This window comes from Camponotus floridanus, unplaced genomic scaffold (genome assembly GCF_003227725.1).
Source record: "Camponotus floridanus strain SB8 unplaced genomic scaffold, Cflo_v7.5 scaffold4, whole genome shotgun sequence".
NCBI lineage: Eukaryota > Metazoa > Arthropoda > Insecta > Hymenoptera > Formicidae > Camponotus > Camponotus floridanus.
The window spans coordinates 66352-80428 of record NW_020229547.1 but is presented as its reverse complement, the minus strand read 5'-3'; the positions used below and the strand labels follow the sequence as shown (position 1 = coordinate 80428).

The 14077-nt window shown below is 35.0% G+C and overlaps 1 protein-coding gene across 2 annotated transcripts in view; it reads left to right on the top strand.

Moving 5' to 3' along the window:
- LOC105257643 (transmembrane and TPR repeat-containing protein 1) overlaps positions 1 to 9881 on the top strand; it is a 126313-nt gene extending 116432 nt beyond the window's left edge. Inside the window, exons 12-15 of one of the 2 annotated variants that reach the window (XM_011268406.3) lie at positions 681 to 880; positions 1071 to 1206; positions 7386 to 7515; positions 8699 to 9881. In XM_011268406.3, coding sequence (XP_011266708.3) covers positions 681 to 880; positions 1071 to 1206; positions 7386 to 7515; positions 8699 to 8884 — 652 coding nt within the window. In that variant the 3' untranslated portion in view covers positions 8885 to 9881. Of the gene's footprint in view, positions 1 to 680; positions 881 to 1070; positions 1207 to 7385; positions 7516 to 8698 lie in introns of those variants that run through there. The other variant, XM_025411383.1, reaches the window with a different exon arrangement.
- Positions 9882 to 14077: the final 4196 nt, after the last annotated feature.

The window sequence follows — 14077 nt, the reverse complement described above, 5'->3', positions numbered from 1 at the left end:
CAGGCCTTTTTTTACCCTGCCCGTCAACCTACTTTGTAATTTAATGTAGCATTTTCATCACATTTATTTGCACAGTAGGTTAAGCCAAACAAGAAATACATTGCAATGATATTATTTTAGCGAGTCGCATAAGCAATGAGACGCACGGTCGGTATTGAATGATTAAATAATATTGTTTGAATGCGGTATCCATTAAATTTGTAATTGACACTAATTAGAATCGAATTGCTCGTTACTGGTTAAGAATAATAAATGATAATTATACGCTGTTTGTGTGCATCGTTGATTATATTTTATTGAAATGTTCTTTCTTTATATACACATGGCTACTGCAATCTTTATTTACATAAAATATATTAGAAGCTGTCGCAACTGTCATTCTCGTATAACATTATTTACTTGGTTTTAATAACGCGACTTTTACTAATTAATTTTTAAAAAATATAACTTTTTCTAATTAATTATAAAAAATATAACTTTTACTAATTAATTATAAAAAATATATAAAAAATATATAAAAAATATATAAAAAAAATATATAAAAAAATTAAATTGATGAATATATGACAATGTGTCATATATATTGTGAATTATCTGTATTGATCGTCCTAGTAATGCTTAGTCTGTGTAAGACATTCATAGTTACAATTTTACAATTCGCAATAAAATTTTGTTTTCAGAAGAACTAATCGAACTGAAGAATGCATCGAGATGCTGAAGCGATGCGTGTCACTGGATCCGGCGTATGCGCCAGCATTTAGAGTTCTGGCTAGGATCGCCACCGGTCCTGCAACAGGCGAACTCCTGAGGCATGTAATTCATCTTCAGCCACGAAACCCGGACGCTCTCACTGAGTATGCTTACTGGTTGTACAAGAACGGTGAGTTATTAAACGAAATAAGCTTAAAGTGTAGCAAGACATGGAAGACATATAAATCCCCGATAGAGGAAAAGCGATGCTTGTCGTCGAAGATAGAATAATCTCATCGTCGAGCCGTCTGTTACGAAGCGGTACGCACATAATTAAAAGCATATTTACATTCGCGAGAAACTTGCTTCGTCTCTTTCAGGTAAATGGCTGCCCTCGCTCCAGTACTATTTCAAAGCCATGAAGATTTTCCCGTCGCATAAACCTTCGCTTATCGGTACACTCAGAATTCTGAGGTCCCGAGGTCAGTGGTCCAGGGTACATCAACTCATCATCAGGTGAGCATTTGCGAGCTTCGTACGCGAATTTCTGGACGTATCTATAGTCGCTATTACAGCGGGAGTAACAGCTTCCAGGAGGATTAAAAAGCATTTTCATATTTCAAAGTTACCGTGAGAACAGCATCATGTGTTGGATTTTCCACGCATTTTATCGCTCACGCGAAAACATTAGAATAAAGGGAAGCGTTACGCCAAGTGTATTCCATAGAATTACATTTAAGATAGTATCAAATTTACATTCTTTCGGAGAACAGTTTCGAGAGCGCAACGTAATGTCGAAATTCGTAATTTTCCCGGTACAAACGCGATACTGTGTGTACAAACACGGGTTCGCCCGCGTGTTGCAAATTCCGTGCATGCGGCGAAGCGTAGTATCGTCGCGCGGAAATCCTTTCAATTTCAGATGGGCTTTGCAGCGTTGCGTGGATCGGGCGGCGGGCTTATTCGCGCGGCAAGTACTCGGTACGTTTAGCGCACACGTCGATTCGCAATCAGCGAACGAATTCAATTTTTTTTTTCCCGGCAAGCTCTTCGGGCTCGATCTTCGTTCCGCGTGAGTTGATTAAAAATTCCACGCAATTTTCGTATTTTATGCGAAATATATCGAAGAGCAAATGTAAAAAAGAAAGAATGCGAAAAAAAACAGATTCGGCACTGTCTATGTGAGTCGACGCGATCATTTTGTCTCAGTGTCGGGAATCCGGGCGTTTATGTACGTGCCGCGTCTCGTACATACGTAGATTATACGATAACGGGCGCGCAAGTGGTGGATTCCCGTGTTTTCGCTACGACCGCCACCTCCTCCGTCGCCTATTTTTCCACCCTCGCACTGTAATCCCCCTGCGTCCCCCTTGTATATGTGTACGTGTGTGTGCAAATAGCGCCTATAAAACACGCACAGTAAATTTGCCTGCGACGATTCGCGCTGTTTTTGTAGCCGACTTTCTCTCTCTCTCTCTTTCTCTCTTTCTCTCTCTCTCTCGCTCTCTCTCTCTCTCTCTCTCAACTGGTTGCTAGCAACGAAGAGCGACATACCAGCGGCGTACTGGCGTCGTCCGAGCGTATACGAGTTTTGCAGGGTCAGGGAGGCGTGGCTCGGGGGATGTAGGAGCATCGGGGCGAAAGAGGGGTTAAATTTTGGAGAAACAACGCTTGGAGAGGCGCCGGCGGATAGGCAGTCGAGCAGCGAATTTCTCTCGCTCTTTCTCTCTCTATGTCTGTTGCTACCACACGTGAAATTTCAATATGCGTTTGACAGATGTGGCGCATCGCTCGGATTTTAAATGCAAATATAAATTCCACAATCCGTAACGACTTGGTGGATCGTAGCTGCCATGTATATCTGACTGAAAGAAAACGGAAAATCTGTCACTTATACGAGATGAAAATAGATGCACAACAATATTAATATGATTATTACTAGTCTATATGTAAATCATGATTATTACTAGTCTATAAATAAATGCCAAATGATGCAAATAACGTTTAATGTGACTTTCCAACAGAATTAATTTAGCGATGATGGAGGGCGGTGGGGTTAATTTAATGGAGATTTCCAAGAACGGTCGGGTAAATGCTAAACATTTGTTTCCATCTATTTGTTATTTATCACGTCGCATTCACTAATGCATCTTATATGCTTGTGTATGTTTAACTTATTTATTGTTTGCGAAAAATATATATTTATTATTTGCTGGGACAATATTATTATTATATTATTATTCAATATGTAGTGAATCAGAACGGCATACATTGCGTATAGAATAATTATATTAATCAAGATATATTTTCCTGTCTATCAATAAACGTGCAAAACAAAGTTTGAAGGGTATTGTTCAATCCAGCGGCAAACGGGCAGCAGTGACCTTGTTTAATTATATTATTTTGAATCGCGACATCGTTAATATGACAGAGAATGTTCTAGGAACTTTCTATAATATGAGAGTGCTTCATGTTTCATTTATTTAAAGCCAAGCCGAGGCAGGTTGCCGTTATATCCACTTTCCACTGGATTCGTGATAGTAGGATTAATTTCTCATAAATCGCCCGTGGTTTTCGTTGATTGGGTCACGGTTTCATTTGTGCCTCGCTCCGGGACACGCCGTTTCCGATCTAAAGTAATTAAGTGTCGCGATCGGCATGTAGCTTGATATCGGGTATCTCGACCACGTCCGCTTTTATAGACGTACAATATGATATTGACACTGTGGAGGAAACCATCTGGACATGTGACATATTACGATATCATTTTAAGAAAATTGCTTCCTTTGAACTAGCTTAAGAAACAATGAAAGTATCATATCTTTTATCGAATACTTTATGTAAGAGAAAAGCACTCTCTTGACATTTCTTCATAATGTATTCAAACAGAGAGATCACATACATATTCAATGCATATAGCGTATACAGAAATATGTAAGATATATATATGCATATGAGTGTTGAAATTATGAAATTAAAATGCTATAATTTCTTTTAGAGCGTGCACATTTTTTATAATTATATAGAATGTAATATTTTATTTTCTTTGAAGAAAATATTATATGGGAAAATATTATATCTAGCATATGTATTAGAATTGTTCTCTATGAAATATCCTTTTATTTACATTATTCGCAATTAATTACAATTATATTTGATGAATAATTAAATTGAACCGCTATATGTGATAAAACACAAAATCCAATAAAAAAAGATATATATATATATATATATATATATATATATATATAATTGTATGATTTATAATAATAATAAAAAGTTAAAAGAAATTTGTTCTAGATATTAGAATATATTATACGTTCGCGCGTACGATAAATCATCGAGACATATCTTAGTTTCTTGCGAAAATAAGATTGATACGCAATTTTCTGAGCCATTGACGAAAATCTTTTTATATTGTCGCTAACAATGGAGTGATATTTTATAAAGTGCTCATATTCAGAATGGACTATAAAATGAATTATAAAAGAAATGAGAAATAAATTCTCCGGTCTCTATACTTATTTTTTTTTTGGTATTGTATTTTCATTTATCCCTCTTTTTCACGAAGTAATTTAACGATATATATTTCAATACAAAACGAATGAAAAAGTATATTTAAAAAATAAAAGTATATTTATTAATGACTCTATAACGTTAAGCATCGCGTTACTCGTTAATTAAATAAACATTTTATTTATATGTAAAATGATCTTGGTTAGTAATAAATAAATGATTGGCTAATAAATAAAAATCATTGAATATAATAAACGTCACATTTCATAATTATTTGTTTTAAATAATATTATTTAAATCAATATCTTTTCATAGTCGAATTAATCGCTAACTTAATTAAAATTGTGTCTGTTATCCAATAGAGAGGAATAACATCCGTCGAAAATATCGCCGATTATCATTATGGTTTAGAGGCATATCGCATTTTCCGTATACTAAAATCGTTTGATCATTGCATATGAAATTACTATAAATGTTTTCCGTCCAATGAATTTCCATTTAAAGAATCATACAAATGTCCAATTTCCGAAACATTGGCTAAATTACTGCAAAATGCAGAGTTATACGCAGCGAGCACCGAAAGTTCGAATGAAAATAAATTTGAAATATCTCGTGTGTTTTATCGTTTAAATTTGCTTATTTGTCTATCATTAAATCATACCGATTTCAATAATTTTATAATCGATCATAATTCACTCATTGAAATAAATATTTATTAGCACATTAATTAGCGTTGAAGCATTGTAAAATTTTCATTGTGCACACAGCAAGAGATATCATGTTTAGCTGTACAATCCTGTTAGAATAAAATAAATACTTCGCGCGAATCAACCGTCTAGAAAATAATATCTAGAATAAAGATCAACGTAAAAGTCGATCGAATGGCTGGCACATTTACGGTGGAAATGCGTCAAACTACCCTCCCGCTCGCACGTTTTCCCCTATCGGACATATAAATTCAGAGGAAAGCCACTCTACGGGGGATAATGCCACGGGTGCGATAACGTCGTCGCCGTTGCGTTGCATTAAGCGCTCGACGAGCTGATAAATCGAGAATTTACCGACGCTACCTGCACTTTTGTAGATTTGACCAATGAAATGGAACGCGCGCGTTTGAGTAAATATTTTTTTTCTCTCGGAAATTTAACGCACTCACGATAAGCGTAGAATGAAAGTGACGGTCTGCGGCGGCGATTGCGGAATTGCCACGATGCATCGTCACGATCGCAGCAAACGACTTGCTAGCGGATCTCGCGCTTCGCAACAACCTGCAACAACATTCCGGACATGTCGGAATGCGGGAAAGAAATGCCCATGTGCCGCAATAATTTTGTATCAAACTTTGCCGCGCTATCGTTTTGCACAAGGCAGGATGCGATATTACACTGGCGTTTCGATTTGCGCGCGACCGCTCCCGGTCGACATGGCCTCTATCTTCCGTTGTAAATAGCGATTTTATAATTCATGGTGCTCCATGTTTCATCTGGTCTATCGGCGTACCACCAAACGACAGATATAACCTGTAGTAGCCGCGCGTTACCACTTCGTTATAACCACAGTTGAGCTGGAGTTTATTTCACGCAAATGTCCGCTCGAAGCACCAAGGTTTTAACAATGCTCACCGCAAAACTTTAATCTTTAAATCCTTTGATGAAATTGCAAGTGACATGTGTGCGACGATATACGGATGTCGGCGCAAAAGCACCATCTCCATTTTTGCTCGTAATAATGGAGGGAAAGGGGAGACGCATACAAGAGAGAATATATATTTCCATAGAGACAATATATATTTGTAACATCAAAATTGAATATATTAAAATTTTAAATCCATCTTCAATCTTCATTCGACATTAATACTGCTCTTGAATTTTTTATTGGTTGATATGAAACATTTTTTCAGCTAGCACTTTTATTTTAATATTATTTGCATCGCGTTAGAGGCCCGTATTGCTGCAATTGCTACTGTCTCCCGATAATACGTACGATCGATCGCGAACGATTTCAAACTGACCCGATGCGCTCGAACGCATTTGAGATTGCTAAGTCACGTCGCGATTACAGTCAGGCCAGTCGAACGTCAACGCTGTCGCTGGCGCGGATCGATATCGACATTGATACAGGATGAAGGATAAAGCTATTCGATATACATAGGCATGCATTTTCGATTAATCAGTACGAAAACGTTGGTATTGTCGATGCCTCGAATCTGCTCTAACTACCTCCCCGTAAATGTTACAGCCTTGATAACAATCAAGATTATTCGGGCAATGTACAGCCGGGACAACGCTACGTTCACTTTGACACCACAAGATTTATTCGATTGCGAATTAGAACGTTAGCTATTAGGTTATAATTATGGTGCGATTCGTGCGAAATTAAAGACATATTTTTCTGCATTACGTGAGTTAATTTGTGAAATTTACAATACATATAACAATAGACTTTTTATTTAAAAATTATGCAAATTGCATTGACATTGCATTTTCTATAGACGATTAAGAACGTAAATCTCAATACTGTTCAAACTGCAACAAGATCAATTAATGCATGAGTTGTTCTTTCAGCGAACGTTACAATCAAGGGTAAACAAATAGTAATGCGATCCAATAGAAATACAAAGTTCCAAATATTTTACAGTGAGAATACTAAGTGAGATATTATAGTCGCAAATTCGCAAGTCAAATTTGTACACGGATATAAGGTCATGTATTTTTGTGTCGCTTCCATCTATTCACACAACTTCCCGTATTCCCCTTTTTTACGGCTCGTAAACACGATACTTTAGCTAAAGTAGGGAGAGCAGGAATGAATTTAACGCGCAAGTGACGCGTAAAAAAAGGTACGTCATTTACGAATTTATTTTTTAAAGAGTGCGAGCGGAAATAAATGATGGTACTTCATCAGTGCACAAGCGGACGTTGAGATTTTTGAAGTTTCTATAATCATTAAATAATTGTTGGAGGAAGATCCAAATTCAAAAAATCTCTACTCTCTTCCAACAATTATTAATCCTTCCATAATTTACATGAAATGCAAATCTTTAAAAACATTGCACATTTTATAAAGAGTATAGCTCGTTATTTCGTGAACAACATAATATTTTATAATGAAAATAAACAGATATACGCGTATCGTAGCACGTAAACAATGCGAAATTTTATTTCTTCTCTTTGTTTCAGATGGCATTTAATGTTGCGAGCAAAACGAGGAGGCTTCATCTATCGCGGGGATTTATATATTCGTGCGTGGGAGCTACAAAGCGAATCTCGTCAAAGGGCTCATCAACACCAACGGAATCTCTGTATATCGGTTAGTAATATTGGCACAATGTGCAAATGTTTCATAAATTTTGTTTGCTATTTCTTTCGCTATTATCTGCTATCCTTTTACAATTCTTCAGTCGCGTTGTGTTTTGCCATAATTCTAATTAAATAGATATAGCTCCGCTTAATCTTTTTCCCCTTTGTTCTCCATTTTTTATTCTGGTCTCGTTTCTACGGCAACTTAATTGGCTCGGGCACGACTTGTTCCACTCATTAAAAATTTCAGCCGTAAAAACTTGCGCATTTAAGCACACATTGTCCTTTTACCGTTTTGTCCGGATTAAATCGCTTTTATAATTATCACATGCCATCACATGCCATAATCGTAAAACTCTTTTACATTTATGAACTAGTTTCAAAGATAGTCGAATATTTTTTTGAAATCATGCAATCAAAAAAATGCAATCCCTACATCTTTCATTCAAAAGCTAATATATGCTAAAGAATACATGAACATATAGATATATAAATATAATTTTAAAGTGTGATTATACATAATTATAAATCATCGTGACGTAATAGATTTGGAATTATTAATTTCTACATTGATAATTTTAACAAATTAACAAATATTTAAGCATAAAAATGTGTTTGATATTTGAAATTTCTATTATTAAATCTCTGTTATTTCTCACTTTATTCTACATTGAATAAATTCGTGTAGAAAGAAGAATTAAAGGTATTGTCATAGATATATGCGTGTTAGGCACATACACGCAAAAGTTGTGTCAGCCGTAGCTGGAAACATGACATGCATAGTAAGTAAAGTTTATTAAAGTTTCATAATCCTGAAACTGCATTCAGTCCACCCGAGACTTGTGCGTTCAAACTAATATTCGCTCTCATCGCTATTCGAAAGTGATGGTACTAATTAATTAACGCATTTTATTATTACCATTTACTATTTAACTTTTCCTTAACTATATCCCTACATATAACACACCTGTGTCATTAATTTAGTATGTATATAATAATGATTCTCTCTCTCTCTCTCTCTCTCTCTTTCTTTCTCTTTCCCTCTCTCTCTGTTAAATCAATTCACATATATCCTAGTGTGTGTCATACACAATCAAGCACAGAAATTATCATCCACATGCATACATCGACATTCAAACAAATCACGGAATGGTCGCAAATTCCGCTCGAGCATCGGTAATTGTCTGTTGTAGGAGAATGGATGTTCGAGGCCGCGCGTAGCCAGTGTATCGGTGCAGCTCGAACAAGATAGCAACAAGTCGGAGCAGCTGCAGCGGGCTCCGCGTTGCAACGTGCGGACTTGCAAGCAGCCAAGAAAAGGGAAGACGCGGGTGACTACGCCAACCCTACTCGTACAGAATTTCCTGGAGACACTTTAGTCCACGCCAGTCGGGAAAACGGCCCTCTCTCCTGTTCGTTCACCAGATGAAAACGGGCCGTGGAAGATGAAGAGAAGAGTGCAGTTCTAACCGTAGAAGCCTCGTTCGACGATTGTCAGCGACGAAGAGAGTCCTATTATAGGAGAATGCCTGAATATTTTTCGTATGCCGTGTTTGTGTGTTATTTGGGACCGCAAGCTCGACCTGTCGCGGATCATTCATGATATCGAAATGGAAAAAGGTATGCATGTATCGTTATCGTTTATATATATCCCAGCGTTCTTTGTGGCATCCTGGTTATACTGTCGATCGGACAGAGAAGGTCACAATCTTTTAAAATATAACGTTGCTGACAAGAAAAAAGAGAGGAAAAAATAAATGCCTACTCTGTAGATAACTTTGTGGCTTTGGACGTAAACGTTCTAAAATTGAACAAACTAAATCGTTCAGGCCAGGACAAATGACAATGTGTGCAATGATGAAAACTGAATGCTAGCATTAAACTCCTTAAAAATTATTTTGCCACTTTTAAATTTATCGTAAGGATACTTAACGAGAGAGGACCAAGGGAGATTCGAGCGAATAACTGTGTGCGACATACTATTGCGAAATTTCACACGTGAAATTAAATGCATTATCATGATATATGATATAAAAATCATGTGCGTCTAGCATATGTCTGTCTACACTTTCGAAACGCGATTGTAATTGTAATTGGTAATATAGTTACATGTAGTATGACGTATTTCTATAAATATTTGCTGTATCTCGTGTGTGCTTTCAACGTTTTTATGATGTCTGTTTCGATGAAATGATAAAGCTATTGTTATATACATATACACCTGAACTACACAGCCTTTTATTAAACAATATCGCAAAAAAAAACTAAAAATTATATTTGTAAAAAATATTTTGACGGAGAGTTCGGTGAGTAATTTAGCAAAACTATATAGTCATCAAGAGAAAAAAATATTTAAATATATAAACTAATATCATCTCATGTCTCAAAAGTAAATAATTCAAAAATAAATTATTCTTGTCAAGGAGAATTCATTACTAAGGGTTTGCTTAAATTTTTATTAGCAATAAACACTCTAAAAGTCGAACATTCATCGAGATAAACATTATATTTTTTCTACCGCTTATGTCAACGACGGAACTGTATCCAAAAAAAAAAACGAGAATTATTGCCGTCAAGTTTTAATTTACCGTCATGACGATGACAATGTAGCACAGTACTCTAGATGAGAATGTATATAAATATATACTTTTAAGAATCATTCTCGGATCATTCTTTGTGTGCCTCTCTCGTAGATACGCAATTTTACGCACGTAAATACACGGTGCCAATATTAGGATATAATGAATGTACCACTAATCTGCGGCGTTTGGTATGGCTTTTGTATATGAAAGAAAAAACAGAAATAATTTTTTTCCAAAGAGATATACATTCTTCGATGAGCTTGGTATGGCAATGTTATGCTGCGAGTACATCGTAAAGAAAAGACAGTAAAGTTTTTTTCAAAATTTATGAATGTATTATAAAAGCAATTATATAATTATAGTAAAAATTTATACACACACACACACACACACACATACACATGTAATGAGCATTTAATTACTATAAAATGTTTTTATGTTTTAAGTTAAATAAGATCAAAATTATATATAATTATATTAACTTTAATATATTAAAATTGTCTAAAGGTTAAACAAAATATTGCTAAGGAGATGAGAGGGAATTGCTTCCAGTTTATAAAATCGATAGATTTTTTGTAATTAATAACTTATTACATAATTTACAAAAGAAATAAAATATAACTTGTTAACATTAACGCAATTTAATAGATTTTTGTTGTACCTGTACATCGCTTTACGTGTACTTGCAAAACTTTGCCAAAAATTAAGAAGACCAATGTACATACCTGTATACAGAAAAAAATATGTTACATCGAAAATTTGACGATGTTGCTTATTAAACTTCTCTACTATAAATTATTGTCATGTGTAATATTATTATAACAAACTCAATATAAATACACTTTGGCCATCTGGTTACAACGGCCTATGGTACTTTGCAGAACACTGCGGATAGTGGGAAAAAATGCAACGAAACGTGGAGATGAGAATGAAACATGAGATCTAAACTATAATGGTATATGGAAATGACAATGCATATGTATGAAGTTATATTTTCAGTTACTATACCGTTCTTTCCACGGTTCTTGTTTGATACTCGCAACTCGAACATTTTTATTTAAATATTCCTTTTTAATGTAGTTAATGTTGAATAAAATACGTATGAAACTTTTCGCTTTAATTACACCAGAGTTGAAACATTTCTTTCTCAACTTAATATTTTTAAAATTATATTTTACAAAGAGTATTAAATGTATACATATATGTATAAATTTATATACATTATTTCATACTTAATGTTTGATTAAATTGGAAGACAATTTAATTAAGAAAGTTAATGTAATAAAATTATATGTTAATCGGCCAGCGTCAGAGTCAGAATTGCATAAATTTTGCACAAGCATCATATTATCATTACAATCAAGAGATGAGAAATCTCAAGCTTTTCCGTAAAAGCCGTACGGATGAAGCAAAAATAGAGGATCATAGGAGAGTTGCTCATTAACTAAGGTAAGAAACAAAATATTTGCAAGTTAATATGTTTAATACGATAAATGGAAGTGAGCCGAGTATTCTATTTTTCGTACATTTAAGCCTTAGACATTTTCCCAATTTAAAAGAAATAAGCATTTAGCACCACGTATATTTCATTATAAATTCCTTGAGATAGTATAGCTGCATAAATAAAATTATATTATCGCCGTGACAAATACAAATTTATATTAGTGAAAACAATTTTGTGATATTTCGTAATGGTCGAACGTCGAAAAGATGGGACACATTTATCTAAAAATAATTTTTAATTCATATAGTATATAGGAATGAGCCCCGTACCATTTATATAAGTAAACGTCAGCAAATAGATTTAATTGCAACATATTTAATTTTTACTATATATACATATATATTATATGTGTAAGTCTTCTTCTTATTAGGACGTTTGGCCGATCGACAAATCCAATTTCTGATTAGCATTATCATTATACGAACGGAATTAATGGGTAGAATGTCAACAAGAGCTTAGCGTTATCGATCCGTTCAATAGCAGATGAAAACATAAGCATTTAAAAAGAATACAAAATTGAAAAATTTGCGGTATTGATGTGCAAATTCGGTACCAGAAATTGTACGCGAGCCGTGTATAATTAGCCGCAATTTAATTAGTCTAGGTTACTACTTGATAGACTAGTTTGTATATCTAATTACGATATGTTATTACTCATATTCATTGTGAATACAACAATTATAAATTATCATAATAAAGTGTATGTTTATACATATACCCATATATGTTTGATTTATGTGCTGGCATCCACACACACACACATTGTTAATATTGGCGATTCCAGACTACCTTCACCTAATCAATTATCCAGTTTTCCCCGGTTTAATTATGGTCGTCCAGCCAAAATTGCGGTTTCCCTGACCAAGCTATAGTAAATTTACAGATCTCCCTTTCTCTCACAAGTGTGTAGCAAGAATAGATCGACAAACTTCAGCCGGGGAAAGCTAACATGATAGCACGGCTATAATTTTCATTAAATGCGTAATGTTTGTTATTACAGTTGTAATAATAGAGCGTAATAGATATGGGTACGTATTCATCGAGATTGTTCATCTAGTATTGTTTATGTGCTTACTTTTGAAAATGTACAATTTATTCTTATTTATATTTATTTTTATATCATACAAATATTCTTATTTAATTCAATTCCTTGCATCAATTATCGCACGCATGCGTTTGGCTTATTTAAATAAATTTTAAGTATCGTTTAAATTTAAAAAAAAATCTTATTTTTTAAAAAATCTGAGCGCATGAGATATTTTTATAATAAAATGATAATCGTTGCTGAGCGAAAGAAATATAATTATACGCGACTCATTTTATGATGAACGAATTCATGTATGCATTCGGTACACATCTGAGCAAATCTATTGTGCGCAGATGATTTTGAAGAGTCTTTAGCATTATGTTCAGTTCACAATGAGCGCTACTAGCACCCTCATCCTATAGCTTGGCAACGCCTGAAAATAATGGTGCCTGCCGTAATGCAGAATTTCGGTGTTCCGGTAAGTATCGCGTAATTTTAACGGTAATTGCTGGTGGTTTAAACGTTCCACAATTGAAATAGCCCTTATTTCGCCACTGTTATGTAATGTTGACATTAAGGGTGAGCATTTTGAATTTTATATTATTACGTCACAAATCTTTTTGTCTGCGTGTCGTCATTTAAAAAAAAACTATACATATGTACATAAATACATATATATATATATATATATATATATATATATATATATATATAACATCTTCCGACTTAAGATAATTTCCTCACGTCGAGAAACTTTCTATGCAGGACCTCGGATAATATTTTGTAAAAAGAATTGTAAGATCATGCTGCGCGTATTTTAGTCACGTAGAGCTAGTAAATCGCTCCTTACCGGAATCTTTGTACCCGCGTAAAATTCTTCTTTCGTTATAACGTTCTTCCATGCCATTAGAAACATTAGAAACACGTACCGGCTCTATAGTGACAATTATTTCTTTTTCCTTCTTTGTTTTGCTTTAAGTAGGTTTGATTGATTCTTATAGCTTTACAAGTCATGTCCTTATAGCAAAATGTGCGCGTAAGCATCCATAAATGCATTGTGCACCGAGCCGCAGTTTGATTTACATTGCGCGAAAGTCGGCTATCACGTTTTCGATAGGCGGATTTGCCGATAATGGCAGACGGATCTGCATGATCCGGGAGCCACGTGGGAATACGAATCCGGACATTATCCTGGCGCATCGTGACAGCTCGGTAACCCAGAACGGATGAATGTACGTCCCGTTGCATCGAGTGCGGTTACGTGATCTGTATTCGTCGAACGTCCTGGGAACGACGGAGGGTCATGCCTTCCCCATGTCTAATGAATCCCTTGCCTGAAGCTCGAGATCTTTGACTATCTAACAGTGTGCAACCGACAGCCAACATCGACAATTGACATTAAATTCGTATATAGGGACAGACAATGGCTGTCGATCGAGAAATCGATTGAGAAATAGCG